This window comes from Capricornis sumatraensis, chromosome 2, assembly GCF_032405125.1.
Source record: "Capricornis sumatraensis isolate serow.1 chromosome 2, serow.2, whole genome shotgun sequence".
In the NCBI taxonomy this organism is placed as follows: Eukaryota; Metazoa; Chordata; class Mammalia; order Artiodactyla; family Bovidae; genus Capricornis; species Capricornis sumatraensis.
Window position 1 is genome coordinate 23,838,041 of NC_091070.1, and position 27,229 is coordinate 23,865,269.

General features: G+C 40.2%; 1 protein-coding gene across 1 annotated transcript; it reads right to left on the reverse strand.

The window, feature by feature from the left end:
• Positions 1-820: 820 nt before the first annotated feature.
• On the reverse strand, positions 821-25,228 carry GARIN2 (golgi associated RAB2 interactor family member 2). The gene is made up of 7 exons (XM_068992131.1): positions 25,070-25,228; positions 21,788-21,987; positions 20,381-20,915; positions 16,987-17,234; positions 8,475-8,503; positions 4,372-4,476; positions 821-945 (listed from the first exon to the last, which is right to left on the reverse strand). The coding sequence occupies exons 1-7, from the start codon at positions 25,226-25,228 to the stop codon at positions 821-823; spliced, it is 1,401 nt and encodes a 466-aa protein (XP_068848232.1).
• Positions 25,229-27,229: the final 2,001 nt, after the last annotated feature.

Consider the following 27,229-nt stretch of genomic DNA (forward strand, 5'->3'; position numbering starts at 1 on the left):
AATCTATTTTTAAGAAAAAAATTCAGTACATTATTAAGAGCAAGTAAGTTTGGGTGTGTGTGCGTGTAAACCTAATAAAAATTTGCAACTTCAGGATGAAGTTCCTAGAGTTTCTTTTTGCTATAAAAATATAGTACTGCCTTAAAAAATCATTTTGTTGAGGTATAATTTATACGCAATAAAAATGCATCCACTTTAAAGTAGAGTTAGGTAAATGCATACACCAATGTAATTATTAATACCACCCCAGTTAAGATATACAACTTCCCTTCACCTCAGAGTTTCCTTTACCACCTTGTTGTCAATATCCTGTAGCTCACCTCCACTCCATGAAAATTACTAATTTGTTTTTGTAAATTGATTTTGTCTTGTGAATATTCAATTCAACTGAATCATATAGTATGTATTCTTTTTTTTTTCTTCCTTTTGGCTGTGTTGCAGAAGTATGTGGGATCTTAGGTCCCTGATCAGGGATTGAACCCACTCCCCCTTCGTTGGAAGCTCAGAGTCTTAACCACTGAACTGCCAGGGAAGTCCTTCATACGTATGTTCTTTTTATACCTGACTTTGTTGTTGCATATTTTTGTTGTTGTTGTTGTTGTTATGAAGCAGTATCACTCTATGAATACACCACTGTTCGTTGAACCATTTATCTTCTGGCAGGTATTTGGTTTGTTTTCAGATTTTGGTTATTATGAACAAAACTCCTTTGAATATTTGTGTACAAGTCTTGTTTTGAACATATGTCTTGCGAACATGTTTTTATTTTTCTTCAGTAAATACCTAGAGTAGGATCATTTGGTCATCTGATAACAATGTCTTAACTTCGGAAGGCATTTCCTGTTTTCCAACGTGGTTGTGCAGGGGCCATGATGTATGAAGGATCTAGGTGTTGCACATAGTCACCCGCAGTTGGTGTGGTCTGGTACTGCCTTTTAAAGGACTCTGTTAACGGGTAATATTACTCAGTCTTAGTTGTGACTTTCTTCCTAAAGAACCAATTTGTTCCAGATAATCACTCTCAACAAAGCATTTTCTATAATGAGACAGTCAACTCCAAATTAGAAACTTTTAGTGTACATATATTCATATCTTAAAAATGACCCTAATATTAATCTTCTCTTGGTTGCTCCCTATTTCATCTCTGATTGTAGAAGTGGGAAAGGAATCCCTTTCATCTTTGGAACAGCAAGGAAAGAAGGGAAGAATCTCCTGGGCTGTGAGCCAAGGGGGCTGGGTAGAGGGTTTTCCTCTATAGCACTGTCCAATAGAAATATAAAATGAGCCACATATATAATTTTGTGAAACACTGTTTAGTAGCCAATTAAAAAGTAAAAAGAAACACATGAAATTAATTTCTAAATTTTAACCCAATATAGTTAAAATATTATAATTTAAATATACAATCTATATAATAATTACTGGGATATTTTACATTCTTTTTCATACTAAGGCCTAAAAATCAACTGCATATTTTACACTTGATCACAGTACAGATGCTAAGTTTCCAAGAGTTGAAGTGAAAAAACATAACAATATTTATGTTTAATGAAGAATCATGCTACACTGTTTCATTTTTTTTAATTAAAATGAAAAGGAATTTAAAATTCAGTTTCTCAGTTGCACTAGCCACATTTCAAGTGCTCAGTAGAGCCATACATGCCCATTTGCTACCATATTGGACCATGTAGTTCTAGAGCGTTCTCTGTGGGACAGGAAATGGAAGATAGAGCGGAGACATATTTGTTATTGCAACTCAGGTCACTGGTAGGAAATACCAGTACTATTTGTATAAAATTAAAATATATATATATACACACACACATATGTTTTTAGCTGTATGATTTTGAACAAGTAACTTAATTGTCCAAGCTTCACTTTCACCATCTGTCTGTAAAACAGAAAAGTAATCATACCTCTCAGATTACTGTGAAGACTGAGGATCTATGCAAAGCGTATGGTAGAATGACTGGCAAAGTTTTGAAAATAGGTAAGTGGTGGCTTTTAAAAATCCAAACAGGGACTTCCCTGGTGGTCCAGTGGTTAAAAATCTGCCTTACAATGCAGGGAATGTGATTTTGATCCCTGGTGGGGGAAATAAGTCCCTACTTGTAGCTATTGAGCCCACAGGACACAACTAGAGGGTCCATGTGCTGCAACCAAGACCTGATACAGCCAAATAAGTAATTTTTTTAAAAAATCCAAACGATTCTTTGGATGGGGACTGTCTGTATTTCCTTTATTTTTAAAATTTAGAGAATTTTAAAAACTTGTTTGAAAATGGCATTCGTTGATTCCATAAGTACTGCCTCTTAGGCCAGGTGCTCACTGAAACACAAGATGGAAATAATATGGTCCTGGCTTTGAGGACCCTGGGGCACCCCGTGTTAGAGACCACACAGCGGTGGGCTAATGTCCAAATAAGAAAAGTAAAACCAAAGAGAACAATGTATTCATTCAACAGTCCCACAGAAAAGAAGCCCTACAGATAAAAATGGAGTTTATGAAGTATACAGTTCTCTACTCACTTTAAAATCAATATCCACAATTAACAATCATTAAGATTTAAGAAAGACTGACATGGATTGAATGCTTAATGATTAGTAGTAGTCTTTATTTCTGCCACATGAAAGATGCTGCTTTGTCTTCCCTTCCTTCAATTGTTATTTCTTGAGCTGTGCTTGCTTTTAATTTAGTAGTTTACATTTATCTGGTAAAGAAAAAAGATGGAGTTAGTTCAGTTAATTCGAAAGTCTGAAATACAGAATCTTTTAAAGCTATTACTGTTATATGTAAAACTTAAAATAACTAGATATGAGTAAAATAAGTGATTGAAATAAGAAAAATTACATTTATAATACAGTATTTCTTCTTAATATAACAGTAAATATCCTTTGGACAGGTAAGTTATAATTTTTTAAATCTAGAAGTTGATACAGTGTTAAAGGAATTTCTTAAAAGTTTTGTTTTTAAAAATTACTTCTACCATGCAGTTACCTAGAAAATCAAGAAGTCAAGATTAAAATTATGAACTTTTATTCTTTAGAGTTTGTAGACATTGTCATTGAATTATTTGCAAGTTCTTGATTTGTGCTAAACTGAGTCTTGAAATTAGTCAAATGTATATGAGATTTACACACACATAGTTTATGCTTATTGTAAATAAGGGGCCTAGTAACTTTCACATGATTTCAGTTGTAATAATATCAATATGAAGTCTTTATTAGTAGCAAACTTTTTTCACCATGTTAAAAAAATCTACCTTTCCTCATATATTAGTAATTCACAATTTAAATATTTGGGAGCCACTTTTCCAAAGTCAAGGTCTAAATATGTTATATATACCATTATTTTTGCCCTTCTTTGCATTTGTAGCTCTCTCTTAATGAGACCACAGTATCTGAAATTTCTTGTTATAGAATATATCAGTCAAAGGATGAAATTGCTGTAGTATATTGGGTTCACTTTTAAAAGGAATTTCTCCTTCTAAAGGCTATATTGAGAAATAGCCAGGCTTGGAACTCTCCCTAGGTGGGTGTAGGAACCAGCATGTCACTCTGAGTGCCATCCTTCACAGTCTAGCACCAGAGAACATTTTATTGAGAGCATACTTAATGGGGGAAAAAAGTGACAAAAAACAACACAGAATGAGGAGTGTATGTGGAGGCCAGGGGATTAACGTGTGTGAACATTTGATATTTTTTGGCCACATTTGTTTTTCTCTGGTGCGTCTGGCCGATGGTGTACATCTGGTTGGGGCCCTGTTAATAAACTGAGTGCTCAAATGCTAAACTGACTTTAGTTGGCCGAGTGACAGAAAAGTGGAAAAAAAGAGGAGGCACCTCTGTTCCATCAGCAGCACCCTAATAAGATGGGCATGTGCTTCTTGCTGGAGTCGCCTGTGCTTCACCAACTGCCTATTTACTTGTGTGAATTTAGCCTTAAATGTGTGTGTGTGCATACGCAGTCTCTCTCTCACACACACACAGCATTAGTTATATTAGGAGAGGCAAATGAGAGAAGTTTCATTCATAAATAGCTCACTGTAAAGCGTGTCTCAGAGAAACTACGCTGTTGGCCACCACACACAGCTGGGCAAGTTATTCATTGCACAGAGACTACCTTGTGGATGGGGCCCCCCAGCTCTGGGCAGTGTACAATCTCTGCAGTTGTACATGGCAGCCCTCTAGGGACTCTATAAGTATTTGTCTAATTTTTGGTGTGAAAGTAAGAGGCTTTGGCTGTGTTGATTAATCTGAGAAAGCGGGCTGGGAAAGAGTACGATAAGGGAGCAGAGAGGAAGCGTAGCGATGAGGATGAAAGGAATCATTGTCAGGAGCAGCAGCAAGTAATTCTCTTCCAGTGCCTCACCTGAAGCGCCCTCTCGCCCTTCTGATGTTACATTTTGACCCCTGGTGGATTCTAGAGCAGAAACCACAACAAAACCCTCAACATTCCACTCCACCCCTATTATTACTATAATAGAAGTAATATGATTCACTGTTAAAAGATTCCGTTTACTGACAACTTTTTGTGAATATGTTGTGTCTGTCATTTGCATCTATAGAGACTTAAAAGTGCAAATTACCTTTAAGTTGTCTTATATGTTTTTTCCATTGGCCTTTTCCTGTTTTACTTTCCTTTCCTCACATCCATTCCCCTGAGAAAGGGAGGACAGATGAGGCACGAGATTGAGGAATTTAGAGAGGATTTGATAGGAGAGTAGAGAGCCAGAAAATAGTCCAGCCAAGTGGAAATGAGATCACTAGAAAGAGGAAATGAGAAAGAAAGAAAAAGGCCAAAAACCAGAGAGAAGAAAGTAACAGAAAGAGAGAGAACTTGAGTCTTAAATTCAAATGATTTTCTAACCTCATCAAACATGTCTTTATTCTTTCCAATGGAGCCCATTATTAAATTTCAGTTTCCCTTTTAGAATTCTCCCATTACTTATTAGGATTCCAGGGGTTTGATTTGCCATAATTAAGAAGAAAATGGAAAAGATAGATGGGTGGGGGAGGGAAGGACATGCCCAGTGTTTCAAAAATGATTTCTCTCTCTCTTCTTTTCTTAATCTCTGTCTTTTGTCTCATTTCTTTCCATCTTGGAAAAATGCCAGGGGATCATAGATAAGCCTACTGTTTGGGGTCATTGTAAAGAAAATCAGCAAAATTAAAGAGAATAAAGCTTAGAAAGGTAAGAAATGGAAAGTCAAGAAAGGAGAGAGATGGACCCAGATCCAAAGATATGGGTTTAGCCTGGGCCCTACCTTGTAGACTTTTCATAAAAACAGTACATTTGAAGTGCTGCTTTTCCTGAAACCCTACTCAAAAAGGAGGAAAAGTGTAATTCTTCCAAACTGCTCAGAGGTTAGAAAGAATTGGAGAATGCTCTCCCCAACTAGCCTTGACCAAGAGTTGTTGAATGTGAATCTGATGAAGTTAATAGAAACAGTGATTTGATTTACTCTTATGGGAACAGTTATTATTCTGGCTTCTGCCTAAAATAGAAATCAAAATTTACAAACTTACTTTCAGTCTACATTCAGTCTAAATTCAACAGGACAAGGTTACTAATCTTTGCTTCCTTGGGGTGAAGAGTGTTAAGTGTGAGTAAGGGAATGTGAAAGGGGAAAAAAGTGATTCAGAGGAGTGTGGCAAGGGGGAAAGAAATGCAAATCAGAGGGAAAATTGAAAAACTGTACAAGCCTAAGTAAGGAAAAGTGAGAGGATAAAGGAAAGGAAAGTGGAAAGAATGAGAAAGTACAGGAAGGAAAACAAACAGGGGAAATAATTAATACTTGGTGAAAACTGCATGCCAAATTTGCATATTACACCAGCTTTATGATTTAACAGCTCGGGGTGGAATTTTGCTGCATGTTTGCTGTATCTTTCCTCAACTCCTCATTTCCAGAGCCCCATGTCAAGCTGCCTGCTAAAATTTACATAGATGGGCCACCAGGACCACAAACATGAGCTAACAAACCACAGCAGCAGAAAGGGCCCTGGGACAGCCAGTCACAGCTTCATTCCCCGACCCATATGCACTCACACTTGACAGCTGAGGAAACTGAGACCCAGAGAGATTAAATGACACATTTGTGAAACAGGCCAAACGGAACCAAAGTCTAGGGCGTTCAGCTCTACGCTCAGTGTTTCACAGCTTATTTCTTCACCTTTCCCTTCCAGATTGTCTTCCTTTCCCAGCTTGCTTCATGGACTCAGTACCTCCTAGTCATGTTGCCTCTATTTCCTTTTTTTCTCTTGTTTTCACAAGTAGATAGGCGTTAAAGCTTGTTGACTGTGTGTTCAGGTCTTTTTTCATCTCACAGCTTCTTACCTGGGCAAGACTTGGGTACCTTTCACCCAGACTATTATAATGACGTTCTGCCTCTAACCTGCCTCAGCTTCTCTTATGGACTGCAGTCAGAGTAATCTCCCTAAGATGTAATAATTTTTTAATTTTCCTGGCGTTTCAGTGGATCCTCCTTACCTACCAAGCAGTACTATCCAAACTCCTTAGTGTGGATTAAGACTCCTCCAGACTGGCTCCTGCCTTGCTCTCACTGCTCCTAAACTGAATATGCCCAGCACCATCCCAGCCCTGTGATTTTGCCCACCCTGTTGCTTATATCGGGCTTCCCTAGTAGCTCAGTTGGTAAATAATCTGCCTGCAATGCAGGAGACCCCGGTTTGATTCCTGGGTTGGGAAGATCTGCTTGGAGAAGGGAAAGGCTACTCACTCCAGTATTCTGGCCTGGAGAATTCCATGGGCTGTATAGTCCATGGGGTCGCACAGAGTTGGATATTCTTATTTCTGCTTTCCTAACACAAAGATTGTCATCTTCATAGACTCCTTCATGATTTTCTCTTTTGAGCAAAAAGTATGTTCTCTACTTTTCTCTTAGAGGGCCTGTAACGTTCCAACTTTACATTATTTGTGCACATGTCTTGAGGCCATTTATATGTCCTGTTATTTATTTTTAATCTCTCCCAGAGTCTGTCTCAGTGCTTCATATATTATAGATGGGCACTGAATGTTTGTTCAGTTGAACAAAATTGAGTTTGTGCCAGGAGGCAGGTGAATCAGTCACATACAAGATGAAAATGAAAGTATCAATGTCCTATATTAATTTTAAATTTCCATGGCTTAAATAAGGAGTACTTCAGAATGTATGAAGAATGTACTAATTATATGCTCAGCTACTAATTATATATTAAGTTATAAGGCTTTTGCTAGATTTAATATTGCCTTTAGAAAATAAGAGGGAAATATTTGCCTATAATAGCATATCTTGGGAATTTTTACAGATTTGATTTCTTTTTGAAATAAAATTTGGGATAGAAATTGATAGATGAAAATTCTATATACTCTGAGGGAAATTTTATATTTTTCTTATAAACTATAATAGCATTTGTTTTCAGGTTCAGTTCTATAGATTGGAATATAGGTAAAAACCAGATTATAGTGAGGTTCCTCTGGTACTTTTGGACAGTAAAGTCCAGTGAGAAAGCCCAAAGATGAATCCTTTCTGTATAAATAGCTTTTCTATAATCATTGGCTTAAAAAAAAACTTTATTGAGCTAACATTTACTTACTTAACATTATATAAATTTCATGTGTACAATTTTACATATTTCTGCATGTGCTCCCCCCAAAAATACAGGTTGGTCCCCTTTCCCATTTAGTGCTCCCCACCAATCATTTTCTTTTCTTTTCTTTTGTAGGACTCCTGCAAATGTGACAAAAAAAACACCTTCAAGTATTTCTGGTATTTTTCTCCCTCCTTTTTAAGTTCAGTGAAATGTGATTTTGTGTTCCTTCCATGATGTTCTTTTACGTGCATGACTGGAGCAGAGGTCTCCTCCTCCCCAGAGGTTAGACAGTCACTCAGAAGTGGGGCAGCAGCAAGCGAGGGATGAACTCTCCACTAGTGTTTACATGACAGCCTTTACTTCAAACAGTTGTTACCAGTTAATGATCCCAAGATGTGGGAATATGTGAAGAAAAAGCTGCCAGAAGAACACGTTAATTCTATCACCTGACAGCAAAGCAGAAGACGAAGACACAAGCAGGAAGAAAAGAGGGGCTAGCAGATTTTAGATTCACCAAGAGATTGAGTTGTGATCACTTCCCTTCCAAAGCAGCAGGAGTAACAGGCCATATCATGTTTGATTCCGCTTGCAGAAATAGCTTGGGAGTGGTTCCTGCCCTGCGAGTTAGAGATCCTGGGAACTAGGGAACTCTGTCAGCACAGAAAGGAGCAAATTGTTGCCTACTGCTTGAAAGATAGCATGAATGTAGTCTTTGAGGCAGTTTCTGTAGGACAGACTCTCAGAAGGAAGCAAAGACAGGAAAGGGAATGCCTCAAAATGTCTGGCTCGATTCCTTTGTTCTTGGCTACTCTGTTCTAGGGCCCTGAGGTGACTGCTTGATACCAGGGATCACAGAGAAATATGGTGGGATTTGGTCCATACCTGAAGTGTCTGAATCAGTTCTCCTGCTCCTGTAAAAATAAATAGCACATTTCAAAGTTTGGCCAGTATAACCGCAAATATTGAGAAAAGAATTACTAGGTATGAGAAAACAACCATTCTCTAAGTACTTCAGTTCAGTTCAGTTCAGTCGCTCAGTCGTGTCCGACTCTTTGTGACCCCATGAATCGCAGCACGCCAGGCCTCCCTGTCCATCACCAACTCCCGGAGTTCACTCAGACTCGCGTCCATCGAGTCAGTGATGCCATCCAGCCATCTCATCCTCTGTCGTCCCCTTCTCCTCCTGCCCCCAATCCCTCCCAGCATCAGAGTCTTTTCCAATGTAGTAATGACATATATTTAGTAAGCCAAGGGTGTACATGTGCCTGCTAAGTTGTTTCAGTATGTCCAACTCTATGCGACCCTGTGAACTGTAGCTCACCAGGCTCCTCTGTCCGTGGGATTTTGCAGGTAAGAATACTGGAGAGGGTTGTCATGCCCTCCTCCAGGGGATCTTCCCAACTCGGGGATTGACCCACGATTCTTATATCTCCTGCAATGGCAGGTGGGTTCTTTACCACTAGTGCCATGTGGGAAGTCCCAGCCAAGGGTATTATCCATTATAATACATCTTAGAGTAAAATTACCTAAATTTATGTAACATGCAAGCTGTCCAACCTATAAAAGCCATAAAAGTGAGTTGTATGTAATTGTTATGCTAAGTCACTTCAGTCGCGTCCGACTCTGTGCGACCCCAGAGACGGCAGCCCACCAGGCTCCCCCATCCCTGGGATTCTCCAGGCAAGAACACTGGAGTGGATTGCCATTTCCTTCTCCAATGCATGAAAGTGAAAAGTGAAAGTGAAGTCACTCAGTCGTGTCCAACTCCTAGCGACCCCAGGGACTGCAGCCTACCAGGCTCCTCCGTCCATGGGATTTTCCCGGCAAGAGTACTGGAGTGGGGTGCCATTGCCTTCTTCATGTATGTAATTACATATAATCTAATTTTATTGTGGCTATCACCTGTCACTCAATGAGGCTGTAAGGATCCCTATCATGCTACATCTCCAGACCCTAAAAACTCATTTGGGGTTGAGACTGAAAGAAGCTAACTGCTGCTGTTCAGGGGTTTCTGTAAATGGAGTCAGTTGCATTGGGAATATATGCTCTTGTAGACACGTGGGGTATATTCTGAAATGGATGGGTGCCAGGGTTTGCAGTTGCTCACCTCTGCTAGCTGTTCATCACAATCTTGATGGCCTTGATGGGAATCTTCTAGGTGAATAACCTCAATCATTCATCCAAGTTATTACAATTTCTTACAGCTTAGTGGATATAAAGTTGGGGACTAGCTGTCAGTTTTTTGGACTATTTTAATTTCAGAGATATCTTTGGATAAAGGCTGTTTTCTGCATGCCTGATACCTTTTTTAAATTTTTTAATTTTTTGACCATGCTACATGGCCTGTGGGATCTTAGTTCCCAGACCAGGTATCCAACCTTCTGTACTGGCAGCATGGAATCTTAACCACTGGACCACTGGCAAGTCCCTGTATATCTGACTTTTAAAATTAAACTCAATAATTAAAATACTATTTCCTTAACCTACTGAATGCTAAAATATCAACTTAAGTCAGTTAATTTTCACCAAATTTTTGTTTCTTGGCTATACTGTAATAGCTATTTTGGAAGTTTTGCTGTTTGAGTAAGAGGTTATAGGGAGAATAATTATCCTTATATAATATCTTCTCAGATAAAATACAAAGAAATAATTCTGATCCATTTAGAGGATCTGGCAAATTCATGCAGTTCAAATTCTTTAGTGAATCTTTCAAATGTAAAGGTTAAAGTAGTAATTTTCTGAGAAGTTTGCAAATACTCATAACCTTTACCAAATGGGTCTGGTGATTTAAATAAGGTTGAGTTTAATGATAAAAGTTTTCAATAGACTGAGAGGTATCAAATTAGTGTACTTTCAAAGAGTAGGCACAAACTAAAATGAAGCCTGCCATTATCCTCTTTAAAACAAAGGGAAGAGTCACAGTAACACTATTGCCAAGGTATGAAAAGGAATATAAATGCTCCATAAAGTAAATCCTTCATTTCTAAAGTACCCAAAGTGACATTATAGAACTTTCCATAGTATTTCACTCATCTAGATTTAAATTGTTCAATTTACATTTTAAAGGCCAATGAATTTGAGGGCAAAATACTCAACAAGGTCATTGTTTAATTTTTCTTTTTTTCATTGTTTCAAAGTACACGGTTAGAAAGGTATCACCAAAATCCATGGTCTTGGAGAAGAAAAATATACACTAGAATTCATTTATCACTCTCACAGTATCCTGACTTAATCCTACAAATATCCCAGGACTAAGTATCAGTGAATCCCATTCTGTTCTTTGATTTTATTACGTCTTTCAATTATAATGAACATTCTCAAATTAGGCTCTAGCTAGTAATTATGTTCCTGATGTAAATAGGCAATAAAATATAATCTATGCTTGATTAAACTGGACTTAAGAGGATTAGTTAGAACCAAAATTCATTTTTTGCTTTGTTTTTTAAATTTCTTTCTTTCTTTCTTTACAGCAGAGTCAGCAGATAAATGATACAGGAAGCTGAGAGACTAAAGGGCAGAGCCTGGAAGATTTTGGGATTTGCTAACTAAGATCCTTTGTAATCTTTAAAATCCTAAGATTTTTGCTATTTATATAGGCATTCATTTTTCTCATTTCTAATACTGATCATAACAGTGAGGGTAACAAAACTTCACACTTGCAGATCACTTCAACCTAGAAACAAGTTATCCTTACAATTTTTAACATTTTAAAATGTTACAAGCAGTCTAATGCTCAGAGAATTTTTAGGGAGGTGAGGCTTTTCTGTATGTAACAGTGGATACATGTCAGTGTGCATATGTCAAAACCCATAAAACTACTAGATAGAGAGTGAACCTTAAACTAGGGACTATAGTTAATAATAATATATGTTCTGTTCATTAACTGTTAACAAAGGTACCACACTAATGCAAGTGTTACTAACAGGGCAAACGGGATGAGGGACGGGATGAGGGAGGGCAAGGAGGCGGCAGTGGTGTGGGTGTCGGGTTGTATGTACCACGTGCTCCATTATTCTGTAAATTTAAAACTATATCTTAAAAATGTTTATTATTTTTTAAAGATTTTTTTAAGGCACTAAAGTTAATCCAGTGCTTCAGGGCATCCATTATTTGCAAAAGGGTGAGGAAAGAAGAAGTTGAAATGATTTAAACAGTTCACCTTGTTAAGATTTTGAAATTGTGTGTTTCTGAAAGCTTAGACAGGGGGCAGGACAGAATTTGAGACATATTGAATGAAATAAAGCAGAGGAAGATGTCAGAATGATCACACCTGATTAATTACTGTTTGGGAAAAATTGCTAGACTGGATGGATTCATTTTTATCTCATTTGTTTTTTAGAAATCTTATGCTTTTCTCTGAAAGTCATACTTGTACATAGCAGAAAGTACATTTCCTGTTGAGTGGCACCTGCTTCTATACCTTTGTTTCTTACGTTCTTTGTCTTTCCCTCACTCCTTCTGACTGATGATTACTTTTTAATTTTATATATTTTTAATTGAAGGATAATTGCTTTACAATAGTCTTGGATTTTGCCATATATCAACATGAATCATCCATAGGTATACATATGTTTCCTCTCTCTTAAAACTCCCTCCCACCTCCCACCTCTCACCCCTCTAGGTTGTCAAACCACAGCCCTGGTTTGAGTTCCCTGAGTCATATACCAAATTCCCACTGGCTATCTCTTTTACATACAGTAGTGTATATGCTTCCATGCAAGCGGAATCTTTACCACTTGAGCTACCAGAGAAGCCAAGAAAATTGAAATCATATCAAGTATTTTTTTTTGGATTACAGTGCTATGAGCTTAGAAATTACAAAAAAAAAAAAACTACAAAAAATGCAAATACGTGGAAACTGAACAATATGCTGCTAAACAAATAATGGATTGCTGAAGAAATCAGAGGAAATTTTTAAAATGCCTCGAGATAAATAAAAACGAAAATATGATGACCCAAAATCTATAGGGTGCAACAAAAACAGTTCTAAGAGGAAAGTTCATAGAAATACAATCTTACCTCGAGAAACAAGAAAAACTTCAAATGAACAAACCTAACCTTATACCTAAAGCAGCTGGAGGAAGAACAAACAAAATCAAAAGTTAGTAGAAGGAAAGAAATCCTAAAGATCTGAGCAGAAATAAATGAGAGCTGAAGAAAACAAAATAAAAGATCAATGAAGCTAAAAGCTGGTTCCTTGAAAGGATAAACATAATTGAAAAACCTTTAGCCAGACTCAAGAAAAAAAGTGAGAGAGCTCAAATCAATAAAATTAGAAATGAAAAAAAGAAGTTAAAGCTGACCTCACAGAAATACAGAAGATCATAAGAGACTACTACAAACATGCCAAAAAATGGACAACCTAGGAGAAATGGACAAATTCTTGGAAAGGTACAATTTCCCAAGACTGAACTAGAAAGAAATAGAAAATATAAGCAGGCCAAACACAAGTGCTGAAATTGAATCTGTGATTAGAAAACTCCCAACAAGCAAAAGTGTGGGACCAGATGGCCTCATAGATTAATTCTATCAAACATTTACAGAAGAGCTAACACCTATGCTTCTGAAGCTATTGCAAAAAATTTTAGAGGAAGAATACCCTCAAACTCATTTTATGAGGTCCACCAACACCCTGATTGGAGAAGGCAATGGCACCCCACTCCAGTACTCTTGCCTGGAAAATCCCATGGATGGAGGAGCCTGGTAGGCTGCAGTCCATGGGGTCGCAAAGAGTCAGACACGACTTCACTTTCACTTTTCACTTTCATGCATTGGAGAAGGAAATGGCAACCCACTTCAGTGTTCTTGCCTGGAGAATCCCAGGGATGGGGGAGCCTGGTGGGCTGCCGTCTATGGGGTCACACAGAGTCGGACACAACAGAAGCGACTTAGCAGCAGCAGCAGCAGCAACACCCTGATACCAAAATCAGACAAAGATACCATAAAAAAGAGAGAAAATTACAGGCTAATATCACTGATGAACATAGACACAAAAATCCTCAACAAAATATTAGTCAACCAAACCTAACAGTGCATTAAAAGGATCATTATCCATAGTTAAGTGGGATTTATCTCAGGGATGCAAGGATTTTCCTAATTTTCAGTGTGATATACCACATCAACAGATTGAAGAATAAAAACCGTATGATCATCTCAGTAGATGCAGAAAATTTTTGACAAAACTCAACACTCATTTATGATAAAACTCCAGGAGCTGGGCATAGAGGGAATTTACCTCAACCGAATAAAGACCATTACTTTGCCAACCAAGGTCCATCTTCTAGTCAAGGCTATGGTTTTTCCAGTAGTCATGCATGGATGTGACTGTTGGACTATAAAGAAAGCTGAGCACTGAAGAATTTATGCTTTTGAATTGTGGTGTTGGATAAGACTCTTGAGAGTCCCTTGGACTCAAGATCCAACCAGTCCATCCTAAAAGAAATCAGTCCTGAATGTTCATTGAAGGACTGATGTTGAAGCTGAAACTCCAATAGTTTGGCCACCTGATGCAAAGAACTGACTCATTGGAAAAGACCCAGATGCTAGGAAAGATTGAAGGCAGGAGGAGAAGGGGATGACAGAGGATGAGATGGTTGGATGGAATCACTGACTCAATGGACATGAGTTGAGTCAACTCCAGGAGCTGGCGATGGACAGGGAGGCCAGGCTTTGCTGCAGTCCATGGGGTGGCAAAGAGTCAGATACAACTAGTGACTGAACTGAACTGAACTGAATAAAGGCCAAGACTGCAAGGAGATCAAACCAGTCAATCCTAAAGGAAATCAATCTTAAATATTCATTGGAAGGACTGATGCTGAAGTTCCAATACTTTGGGCACCTGATGCGACGAGCTGACTCATTAGAAAAGGCCCTGAGGCTGGGAAGGCACGAGAAGAGGACGACAGAGGGCGAGATGGTTGGATGGCATCACCGACTCAATGGACATGAGTTGGAGCAAGCTCCAGGAGATGGTGATAGACAGGGAAGCCTGGTATGCTGCAGTCCATGGGGTCGCAAAGAGTCGAACACAACTGAGTAACTGAACAACAAAGAATGAAAAACCCACAATTAACATTACTCTCAGTGGTGAAAAGCTGGAAGCATTTCTTCTAAAATCAGGAAACAAGACAAGTATGTCCACTCTCACCACTTTAATTCAACATAATTTTGGAAGGCCTAGCTGTGGCGATTGGAGAAGGCAATGGCACCTCACTCCAGTACTCTTGCCTGGAAACTCCCATGGACGGAGGAGCCTGGTAGGCTGCATTCCATGGGGTCGCTGAGTCGGACACGACTGAGCGACTTCACTTTCACTTTTCACTTTCATGCATTGGAGAAGGCAATGGCAACCCACTCCAGTGTTCTTGCCTGGAGAATCCCAGGGATGGGGCAGCCTGGTGGGCTGCCGTTTCTGGGGTCACACAGAGTCAGATACAACTGAAGCAACTTAGCAGTAGGAGCAGCAGCTGTGGCGATCAAAGAAGAAAATGCAATGAGTTGATTTTAAATATACTTTTTAATGCAAATTTCAGAACATCTGGTCATATAAGAAAATTTTCTGAAGTGGACTTCCTTGAATTTGAACTGATAGTTCTTCCTGTGGCTATGAAGAGAAACCCTCATTTTGGTTCTTGGGCCTTAGAAGAAGCGCTCACAAGAGAGGACTCCTTGCTCAATCCGACTTTGTTTCTAGGACTGGCTTCTCATAAGGCAACAGTCCTCAAACATGGTTGTATACTAGAACCACTTGGAGGCTTATTACAACACAAAATGACGAGCCCATCTCAAGAGTTTACCAGCCACACATTAAGAACCACTGATATAGAAACCCTCGCTAGGACACAATGCTTTGCTTAAGCAGACCACCAAAATCAAAATTTGAAATTGAAATTGAAATCATATTGAAATTGAATTGAAATTGACCATTGAAATCATAATCGAGATCCAGCAACACCTGGAGTGTCTTGACACTTGGATGTAGAGGCTCTAGAACTGTGAGAAACGTGGCTGCCCAGGAGCTAAAGAGTAAAAAAATGTTACTCTGACTTCAAGGTTTGTGAATCTTCTAAGGATCATCCATATTCCTTTGCTTCCCTGGATCCCTACTTAGCTGGGAAAGGAGGTGAAAAAGAGAGTTTTGAACGATTACTCCTCAGTCGATTAAGATTTTTTTCCTGACAGAACAGGTAACTTTCTCTTATCCTTGGTGTTGGAAATGAATTAATAGTGACAATCTTGACCATTTACTGAACACCTAACATGGCCCTCTTATAACTGTTACACAGTCAGTCATCTTGAAACTCCATTCCACCAGCGCTCCACCGTTTCTTCAGATCTCTGCCCTTCCTCAGAGAAGCAGTCCCTGACCACTTATATAAAAGAGACCTACTCCCTCCTCAGATGCTTGTTACTTTTTGTTTTCTCACGGCACATTCCAGCTGGCATAATACACTGTTTGATTATTACCTATGCCCTTCACTAGAATGAAACTCTGCATGACTTATTTTCACTGATGTATGCCCAGTCTCCAGCACATAGAAGATGGCCAGTAAATATTACTGAATGAATGAATGACTCATACCTTTAAAAAGTTTGTTTCCCTGTTTTCCCCTGTTCCTTCTTATATTTAAAAATAACTTAGACATAGTTCATTACATTCCTGATTTTCATTCTTGCTAACATAGCATTTAGATCTCTATGATTTTCTCTGGTTTCTTGATAGCTGTTACTCCAGAATAAACATATTAACTTTTATTTTTATAATACCACAGTGTCTCTCACATTCATCTTATAATTTATAATTATAAAAATATTTTTTCAGGTTATTCAGTTATTCATTGGAAGTGTAGAAAAGTGTAAGGGACATGTAAAGAAGAAAATAGAAGTGTAAAGATAAAAGTACCCATAATTACTCCAGATAATCAATGGCCCTAACTCCAAAATGTGGACACCATGATTCTGTTTTATTTCCTTCAGCACACACCATCTGTACCAGGCAGATAGCTCAGAATGCCAACTGAATGGTGTAAGAAGTTGGTGTGAAAATAAAAATTAGACAAGGTTAAACCAAATGTGGATTATTGAGTTGATTATGTTATCATTCATATGTCTGAGATTATGTCATCATTCATACGTCATTCGTATGTCTGAGAATCTTCCATGACAAATGCCTGAGTTGCAGGGACTTTATTTACTTTTCCTTTATTTTTGGTCTAACCACACAGCATGTGGGATCTTATTTCCCTGACCAGGGATTGAACCCAAGCCCCCTAGATTGGAAGGGCATAGTCTTAACCAATGGACTGCCAGGGAAGTCCTGCAGGGACTTTAAAGCATGCACTTATTTGCGTTTTTCATATCTTAGCATCATTTGGCATCTCCCTGCTTCACATACCTGGATTCTTCAGCCTTGAGAGTTGCGCTTTCAGAGTCCATTGTCCTTATTTCAGAGGGTCTGTTGCTCATCTCTTTGGATTTGTCTGTCTCATCTTCTTTTGGAGTCAAGGTAGTTTGAAAACATCTTTCACCTTCGAAAGTCAGTGTTAGGTTTGAGATGGTGACATGTTTTGAGGATTCTCTAAACTCACTCTTACTTTTTGTATCTCGTAAACACCCAGACTTCAGAATGTTTTCCATTTTTTCCTTTGGAAATAACAAGCAGCAGCAAATCAGGGAACAGAAGAGCACCACACAGAAACCGATTATTTATGAAGCAGTAAGCATGCCATTCATATCTACTGAGCGCCCTCAAGTGCACAAGCACAGTGACGAAGGGATGAGGCTTGGTGTTGCACAGCTGTTGAGAGGAGCCTAGGTGGGCACTGGAGGCTGGCGGCGTGGGGACCTGACACAGCACATTCGAAACCTCACATGGTCACACCCACCACTGGCACCTCAAGAAGGAAAATTAGGACTCAGTCACAGGGCTTCCTCTCCCTCAACTGGCAGGGAAAGGAAGGTTTTCTAGAAATGTCTTGCTGCCGGTTGCTCCCCATCCAAAGTTGCTCTTGACTTAAGAGCATCTAATAGGTGACGGGAGTTGGAGGTTCATAAAAATACTAAAGAGTCTGTTTTTCAAAAGACCTAAATTTTAGTATTCTAGTGTCTCAGCCGGTCTCCTAGTGCCCCGGCGTCTGCTTTTAGTACCACTGCTCTGCCGCTCCTCGTCTCCCCTAGACTCTCTCTCAGGCCTCAGAGCCATAGGCCAGCTGGTCTGAAAGATTCTGTCTAATATCCCTGACATCTGCGCCTTCTTCCCCCTTTGGTCATTACCTAGTCCACCACCTCTATACTGTTCTTTGAAAATAATGCGGTAATCTTCTTTAAAAATTAAACACTTTTTCTGACAATGAAAGTAACATATATTTTTCATAGACTATTTAGAAAATCCTAAAAGATATACAGTGAAAGGGAGAAAATTATTGCTTCTTGATGCCACAGGCCAGAAATAACTGCTGTGGTACATTTCATTCTGGTCTTTTTCTCCATTTATTTCTTTTGAATGTGCCTGTTTTGTGATCGTACTGCAGTGCTGTAGCCCATATTTTTTCACTTTAAAATTGATTATGAAAATCTCCCTATGTTATTAAAAACTTTGTAAAGCTACTTGAATTTTTCTAATTAAAAATTATTTTTATTATAAGAAGCAGAACATTCAGAAACCTGTGAAGAAGAAAACATCAATTGCTTATAAGACCACAACCTAGAAATAAATTATTAACAATATGACTTTCCCCTCTCCTATTGTCTGTGTATACACTTGCATTTTTATGTAATAAGGATGTGAAAGTTGCTCAGTCGTGTCTGACTTTTGGAACCCCATGGAGTATACAGTCCATGGAAATCTCTAGGCCAGAATACTGGAGTGGGTAGCCTTTCCCTTCTCCAGGGATCTTCCCAACCCAGGGATCGAACCCAGTTTTCCTGCACTGCAGGCGGATTCTTCCTGCATTGCAGGCAGATTCTTTACCAGCTGAGCCACAAGGGAAGCCCAAGAATACTGGAGTGGGTAGCCTATCCCTTCTCCAAAGGATCTTCCCAACCCAAGAATTGGACTGGAGTCTCTCGCATTGCAGGCGGATTCTTTACCAACTGAGCTATCAGAGAAGCCCAGAAATAACTGCTAACAACATGACTTTCTCTCCCTCCTATTATTTATGAATATACTTGCATTTTTGTGTAATAAGGATGGTAACTTTTAGTTCATTTTTCATTCAGCTTTATATTATAAACATTTTTCCAAGTAAAGAAAAATTCTCCAACAGTTTTAGCAGCTACGGAGTACTTGTTCATTTAACCAGTATTTACTGAGTGGATATAATCTTGTCCGTCACTTTGGTTGCTCCTGAATGATATAAACATGGCACACGCCCTTTATGGTTTAAATTCATTTAGCCCTTCCTTTGTGGTGGATGTTTAGGTTACTTCTTCATTATCATTATTTTATTTTTATAAACATAGTATAGATGTGGTACAGTTAACATCTTTATAGCTAGATCCTCATTCTTATTGATGATTAATTCCTTAAGATTAATCTTACAATGTGAGAGGCCTGGGTTCAATCCCTGGGTAGGGGAGATTCCCTGGAGAAGGAAATGGCAACCCACTCCAGTACTCTTGCCTTGAAAATCCCATGGACAGAGGAGCTTGGTGCAGGCTACTATCCATGGGGTTGCAAAGAGTCAGGCACGACTGAGTGACTAATTCCTTAAGAAAGATTCTTAAAAGTGAAATCACTGAGTCAAAGGGTGTCAACATTTCTAGGTTCTTGACTCATAATGGTTTCAAGAAAGTTTGTTCTAATTCTCACCCTGCCATGAATCTTTAGAAACTCCAAGATGACCCCAACTTTACTAATGCTGACTGTGTTGATCTCTTATTTAACAGCTTTATGGATGAAATATTTTTTTGTTTGCATTTTCTTATTACTAGTGAGGTTAAGCTTTTCCGCTAACCTTAGTAGCTAGTGGTTTCTTCTGTGAAATGTCCATCTTTGCCCTCTGTTGTTTTTCTGTCCTGGGCCCCATGGGGATTTCTCAGCTACAGTCTACACACCAATCTCTTTACCTACAATCCGTCCTGCCGTCAGAATAATCTTTTAAAAACACAGCCCCTTCACTCCCTTACACAGAGCTTCGGTGGCTAAGGTTTGTTCAAAGACTGAGTCTACACTTCTTATTTTGACATTTAAGATTTGCAAGCAATTTTCCAATCCTATATCTTAATATTTTGCACATATATTATGCTGCAGCGAAACTGATATATTGTCGGATATGGCTCTGTGTTTTTCTACTTTCTGACCATTTCTAAAGCTACTCACTTCTTTGGGGAATTTATTCTCTTATTTTCATCCTCACTTTTACTGATTGAAATTTCACCCCATCCTTCAGCGTACTTCATACATTTGTGCACATTTAAACCTTAATATAACCCTTGCATGATATTAATATTCTCATTTGAGAGATGCATGTTCAGTGACTCGGCCAAACTAACGTGAAGCCAGCAGGGAAGGATTCCAACCCAGGATTTCTGACTCTGATACCAAAGTTCTCTTTATTCTCCCATGCCTCCTGATACAGGGTTAAGTTTTATGGTATGGATGGTCACTGCCTATTTCAGGGGACATCTTATAACTCTTTTATGTAGGGGTTCAGGGATCAGATCTCATTCTTAATGTTAGGTTAACCAGAGTAAGTTCCAAACTATTTCAATAATCAATGTCATGAAGCTCACCAAAGAGAGTGAAAGAGAGTAATTATCAGAGAATGAAAGTCTTCCATGTCACATACCTTTTCCTCTTGCTTGGCCTTGAGTATGTCATCATTTTCAAACACCACTCTGACCCCTGAGCTTGCTGTGACTTCACAGATGTCTGTGACTTCCATGACTTCTGTGACAATATTTATATCTGGGGCCTCAGTGACCTCATTTTCTGGAATATCTGTGACGTCGGTGACATCGGTGATGTCTGTGAATTCCGAGAAATCAATGCTTTCTACATCGTTGTTGGGGTTTGAACATGTGGACATGTGTGAGGTCTGTATGGCGGGGAAAGCTGCTATATCCATGATGTCCACTGAGCCTGTGATGTCTGTGCTGTTTGTGATTTCCGAGAGGCTGGAGACTTCCGACACTTTGGAAGCTTTGGCTTTCTCCTTATTCAAGAGGGAGATGAGCTCTACCCACTGACAGAACAGGGTGTCTTGTTTGCATGCAGGGGCGCAGAGCTGTAGGTAGTAGGCTCGGCCACTCACCAGCTTTACTTTGATGCGCATATTCTCGGCATCATGTACAGAGAGAGTCACAAACTGCAGAGGGAGAAACCTGCAGACAAATGCAAATATCATCTGGAGGCCTGACTGGAAACTGTCACAAGGCCTTTCCTGTTACAGACGTTTGTGGGGCGAGACAGGACACCAGGTGTGTCTCTCAAACAGGTTTGGGGAGTAGCTGGCGTGGGATGGGGCAGGACCTTCTTGTGGCCACATGTTCCCAGGTCTGGCTCATGGCTTCTGAGGCTAAAAACCTTGATTTTTCATACATATAATCAGGCTCCTGAAGACCAACTCACCTGAATCATACTCCTAAGATTATCAACTAGTACATCAGCTATTTATTACTTATTTAGGAGAAGTTGTCCCATTTAGTTAGTCCTGCAAGGTTGAGACTGAGAGTGGTTTGCTGTGGGTCCTACAGCAAGTTGGTGGATTGAGACAAGAACAGAACTAATCCTGATGGAAGTTGGGATGGTGGGGGAGGAAGTTCCTGATCCTTCAGTTCAGTTCAGTTGCTCATTCGTGTCCAACTCTTCTCGACCCCATTGACGGCAGCACGCCAGGCTTCATTTTATATAATTAATTAATCAATTTGGTTGTGCCAGGTCTTAACTGCAGCATGTGGGACCTTCATTCCCTGAACAGGGATTGAACCCAAGTGTCTGCATTGGGAGTATGGAGTCTTAGCCACTGGACCACCGAGGAAGTCCCCTAGGGTTAATTTTTGAGAAGTTAAAGGTGAACCACTTGTTTTGACTGCCAGGTTGTCAGACTGCCTTCCTGGACTCTAAGGATGTGAGTCTGTCATCTGTAGCAGGAAACAGATGAGGAGCACTTACCATCTGTGTTTCTAGTCTCATCTCCTCCAGGGTAAAGGGTCTTTTTCTGACAGGTCGTGAACCTCTTTCCTTCGTAACTCACCTGGTAAGCACCAGATTTTCTGGAGAAGGAGATGTCAGGAGGCTTTTAAATAGGGGTTCTGAATCTTTCTGGGCGGTGGGTGTTAGATGAGCCAGCAACATCACGTTAGGGGTCTTGATGGTGGGACTGGAAGAGCAGATGCCTACGGTCACCCAGTTGGCTCGGTTATGAAGGTAAATGGATTCACCTCTCCTGTTGACCTGAGGCAGAGAAGAGGAAGAGGGAAGTTCTGATAAGGTCTGTGGCCTCAACAACCTCACTTACCCAAACAGTGTAGGAATAAAGGAGAGATGAACTATGATGCTATAAAGAAAGCTGAGTGCCGAAGAACTGATGCTTTCGAACTGTGGTGTTGGAGAAGACTCTTGAGAGTCCCTTGGACCTCAAGGAGATCCAACCAGTCCATCCTAGAGGAGATCAGTCCTGGGTGTTCACTGGAAGGACTGGTGGTGAAGCTGAAACTCCAATACTTTGACCACCTGATGCAAAGAGCTGACTCATTGGAAAAGATCCAGATGCTGGGAAAGATTGAAGGTGGGAGGAGAAGGGGACGACAGGAGATGAGATGGTTGGGTGGCATCACCAGCTCAATGGACATGAGTTTGAGAAAACTCCAGGAGTTGGTGATGGACAGGGAGGCCAGGCGTGCTGCGATTCATGGGGTCGCCAAGAGTCAGATACAACTGAGCAACTGAACTGAACTGAACTGAACCATGATGCTTTTGCTTATGTGACTTCTTGGAGATATCACATGGTCCCTGATCTCTGTGGTCCACTGGGGAAGATAAACATTAAACAAGTATGTCACTAAGTGTCTTAAGTGTTATTGAGCACAAGTTCAGGGTACTGTGCTGTGGGGTGCATGACAGAAAACTTGACTTAGTGGGAAAGAAGGCAGGTACGTGTGTAATTACCTTTCTCAGAGAAGATATAAGTTTATTATAAATTGTAGCAAACAATTTACAGTCATATACTGTTCTATGTTGTACTCCACACAGCCAATTGGTTCTCACAGAAGTCAAACTCTTGTATCCATAACCCCAAGATAATAGTAAAATGTAGTAGAATGAATGATGAATTTTGAGTATTTGTTGCCTTTGTTTTGAATATAGTTTTATTTATAAGGTTATGCTATTTAATTCTTAATGATGTCTTTGTTTAACAACCAACTTGTAAACTTCCTGAACTCTTACCAATCAGCCAGCTCGGTACACCCTGGCCATAGTGTCAGAAAAGATCCCTGGAGGAAGGGCCTCTAAATCAGACCTGAGCAACGTGGGACATGGACTGGCTGGGCACCCAGGAGAATCTCTGCTGGCTGGAGGAGGAGGAGACTGGAAAGTGGGTGGACAGGGGTGTGAAGGAAGCCAGAGAGGGAAAACACTTGGTTTCTCAGCTGCATATTAACTGCTGCAAAAAAGTAAATTACCGAAAACCAAATATATTTAGAAGGAGATTGCAGCCTACACTATTGATTACCTACCCAAAGCCATGCTCCTATTCTTCCTGATTAATAGAATTCTGGTTTTGTCCAGGATCCACCCCTCAGGGATGGTGCCCCCAGCTGATGAGTGAACTCCTCATCCACCCGAACTAGTCATGGTGGTCCCATCCCCTGGCCAGTGATTGCTCTCTGCAGGGGCATGTGACTCAGGCCTGTTCCATGGGACCAAGCCTCCTGGTGGCTCTGGGAAAGGGTTCTCAGCTCTCACAGCTGCAGAGATGAGATGCCCCTTCTGTTGCTGGCAGCTGTCACATCCTGCTCACACGTGATGTCCTGAAGGGAGAAATTTGTAGGTAACAGGACAAAAAGAGAGAAGCTGGGACCCTGATGGGTCCCGCAAATGAGTCACAGCCCTGTGGTTCTTTCAGTCTGTATCTGTGTTAGTTGCTCAGTTGTGTCCAGCTCTTTGTGACCCCATGGACAATAGCCCACCAGGCTCCTCTGCCAATGAGATTCTCCAGGCAAGAATACTGGAGTGGGTAGCCATTCCCTTCTCCAGGGGGTCTTCCCGACCCAGGGATCAAACCTGGGTCTCCTGCATTGCAGGCAGACTCCTTACATCTGAGCCACCACTTTACTTGAGATAATCAGTGTTCTTTTTCCCTCACACTTGAATCAGGTCCTTGATAACTCGCTGCCAAAGACATAGCAATCACAAGAGGTTGTGTGTGTTGAAGGGAGTAACTTATCTAGTTATGACATGGGGAAATATCTAAGTTATCGAAAGCTGACTGCACCCCCTCCCCCCGCAGTGTTCATTAAAGCTCGAAAATGCTTATTTGAGAAAGGTGCAGAAGAAAAATAAAAAGATTATTAGGAAAGAAGCATACAGAAGGTGAATTAAATCAAAACATGACATCACATGTGTTTTGGGGTATGACTTAAACATTAGTATTTTTTGAGGCGTCACCTCCCTCCCTACGACTTCTTGGAGGTGAAGAGCTCTCCTATCAGTGCAGAGGACATGTGTATGTTGTCATTTCTTTGTAGAATCAGCTGGGGAGCTGCTTAAATGGGTGTGTTTTGTGTTCGACTTGGTTGTGACACCTTAAGAGGTTTCAGGGTAGGCCCTACATCATTTAATTCAGTTCTCCATTTCTCTGTCTGGATTTTTTTTTCTTTTCTTTTTTGGCACCTCAGAGCATGCGAAACTTCCAGGACCAGGGGTCAAAAATGTGTCCCTGCAGTGGAAGGCCTGAATCATAACCATCGGACCATACAGAACCCTCGGTCTGAATGGTTTAATGTTGAATGTTTAGAGGAAATTTAGAACTGCTCCCAAATGCATTGAAGCGTAGTTTCATTAATGTAGGTACATTTTTAGGAGAAGGAAACTTCTCTCCTTGGTACAATTTAATAAGTATATTTTCCTTCAAAACTAAGAAGGAAAATGCATTTTAATCCCTAGTTGTGTCATAGATATTATCCTTTAAAATGTCTCCTAAGTTAAAAAAGAAGTTATCTGAATGCTTTTCTGTGGCAGAATATTTTAAAATAATTATACTTTCTTTGTATAATTTTGGGAAGATTATAGAATAATTTCAGTAGAGTTGGGACAGAATTTCTAGGTTAGAGTTTGTTGAGGAAATTTGAAATGAATTTTCCTTTTACGTTATAATTGATTTAGATTGTTTGAAGTTCCCAAACTATCCCCTTTCATTCTATCACACAATGCCTTTTAAAATATTAAAACAATTTTTCCAACCTTTTCCATTGTCTTTGAGAAAATTAATTATTGAGGTTATCGGAACTTAATTCAGGGTTTAATTATCATTTACCTGGATAAAATTGCTCTCTAATATGGGAGGAGATACAAAAGGCGCGTATTCTCCTCCATTCAACATATTTTGAAGCTCTCCTGGATCCTTGGAGTCTGGGACACAGATGTCATCTTTCTCGTTGATCCTTGTGGGAGATTTTCTGTTACTCTTCTTCATTGTGCTTACGTATAAACCTCAGGAAAATGAAGGAATAGACGTACAATGAATAGAGACAGAGAACAAACAATGAATACGACAGAATGCTCTTATTCATTAATTCAACATATTTTATTGACATTGATGGTATTCCAGGCACTGTGCTGAGCACTGGAGATCCATCTGAATCAGACTGATACCCCTGCCCTCATACATATTTCCTATTGGCTTAGATGGCAAAGAATCTGCCTGCAATGTAGGAGACCCAGGTTTGATCCCTGGGTTGGGAAGATCCCCTGGAGAAGGCAATGGCAACCCACTCCAATATTCTTGCCTGGAGAAACCCATGGACAGAGGAGCTTGGCGGGCTATGTAGTCCATGGGTTGCAAAGAGTCAGATACGACTGAGTGACTAACACTTTCACTTACATGTAGGTTACTCTCTCTGGAGAGACAGAGTAAGCAAGTGAAAAAGAAAATGTTGGATGATAAGGGTTACAAAGACTCTGGATCAGATCCATGTGACAAAAAGTGTCTGGGGTGTCGTGCTAGCAACAGGAATTAGGGTGGTGAGGGGAGGACTCTCAGCATATATCCCCCTACCCAAACCATTATTTCCTATCTTCCTAAATGCTACCACTATCCTCCCCGTATTGCACAGGTCTCAAGCCCTTTTATTGTGAGTAGAGTATTGAAGCCATACTAACCTGAGACCATTTCTTCCTAAAACATCCAGCTATGACTGAGGCTTAGTGAAGAGTGGATTCTGTCTAGTTACTGACAGCTGCGCATCTCCTGCTGCGTCTCTGCTCTCTCTCACAACTGCTTCAACACACACAGTGGCTCTACATCACGGGATTTGATCTTTCATCTGCCAGAAATCACAGAATTCCAACAAGGGAACAAGGCCCCAGAAGGCAACTCTGTTCAAGCCTTCAAAAGATCACTCGTTCCCCTTCACAAACTCCATGCCAGTTCAGAGGAAGGGTCCTTAACTGGCAAGTGGTAAGCCCTGAAGATTTATTTCCACCTCAGTCCTTTCTCAGAGATCCTTCTCTTCCTTTCCCTGGCCAGGCTAGAGGGTAGTGAACATGTCTCATCTCCGTCCCAGCCAGAGTTTAGGGGCACAGAGACTCCTGCTTGACAGCCCATGAATATGTGACTCTGGGAATTTCCCATCAGACCTTCTGCTGTTGACAACACAATGTCCCCTCCCCATCCCAACTTCAGTGCATCTTACATGAACACAGGGAAAGTAAAATGAGCCAAGAGGAAGTGATAGTCCAGAGGAGCCAAAATGTAAATAGAATGAGACAGAAGAAAGACCATTCAGGAATAAAAGAGAGAGACGAAATGACAAGCTGAAACAGAGAGGATAGAAAACAATAATCAACCACATTTATTTAGTCCTTGCTCTGCGGCACGCTATAACAGCTTTATGTGTGCCATCTCATTTGATTCTAAAAGCACTATGAAGTAGCGTTATTAAGACCCTCATGTTATACACCGTGAGGCTTGGAGAAGGAAAATAACTTACTCGAGCTTTTAAGTCCCCACACCACGAATCAGAAGCTCACAGACTGATGAGAGGAGTTTATGTCATTGCCTACGGTTCAGTCCTGCCTTGAGTGCTTGGAAAGATGGACGGGAATAATAATACAAGGAAGAAGGAAGTGAGGTTGGAGGAGGGAAGATGGATGAAAACATCAGTTGGATTATTTGGGGCCTAAATATATGGGGATCTCCTAGGATATGACAAGAAATCATAAGAAAAGCACACTTTCAGATGAGAGAAAGGTATGACAGAGGAAGGAAAGCAAAGGTCAGCAGGCTTTCAGGTCAGGGTCATCAGCAATATCAGAGCAGCTATTCACCCTTCGTTTCCCAGAGCCAGCGTTAAGTCACTTTCATCCCTCTCAGCCCAGACAGACTCTCTTCTGTCAGTTGCCACGTCGCTGCCTGAGGTCTAGAAGCATTGATCCCTGTAAGCAATGTCTTTAGGACAGCATCTTATCTTTCCCA

Coding starts and splice junctions, on each gene's coding strand:
- GARIN2 (XM_068992131.1), bottom strand. CDS start 25,228: ATGAAGAAGAGTAACAGAAAATCTCCCACAAGGATCAACGAGAAAGAT. Junction 17,235..20,380: donor AGGCCAAGCAAGAGGAAAAG/GTATGTGACATG, acceptor TTATTTCCAAAG/GAAAAAATGGAAAACATTCT. Junction 946..4,371: donor AGGGCGAGAGGGCGCTTCAG/GTGAGGCACTGG, acceptor ACCCGTTAACAG/AGTCCTTTAAAAGGCAGTAC.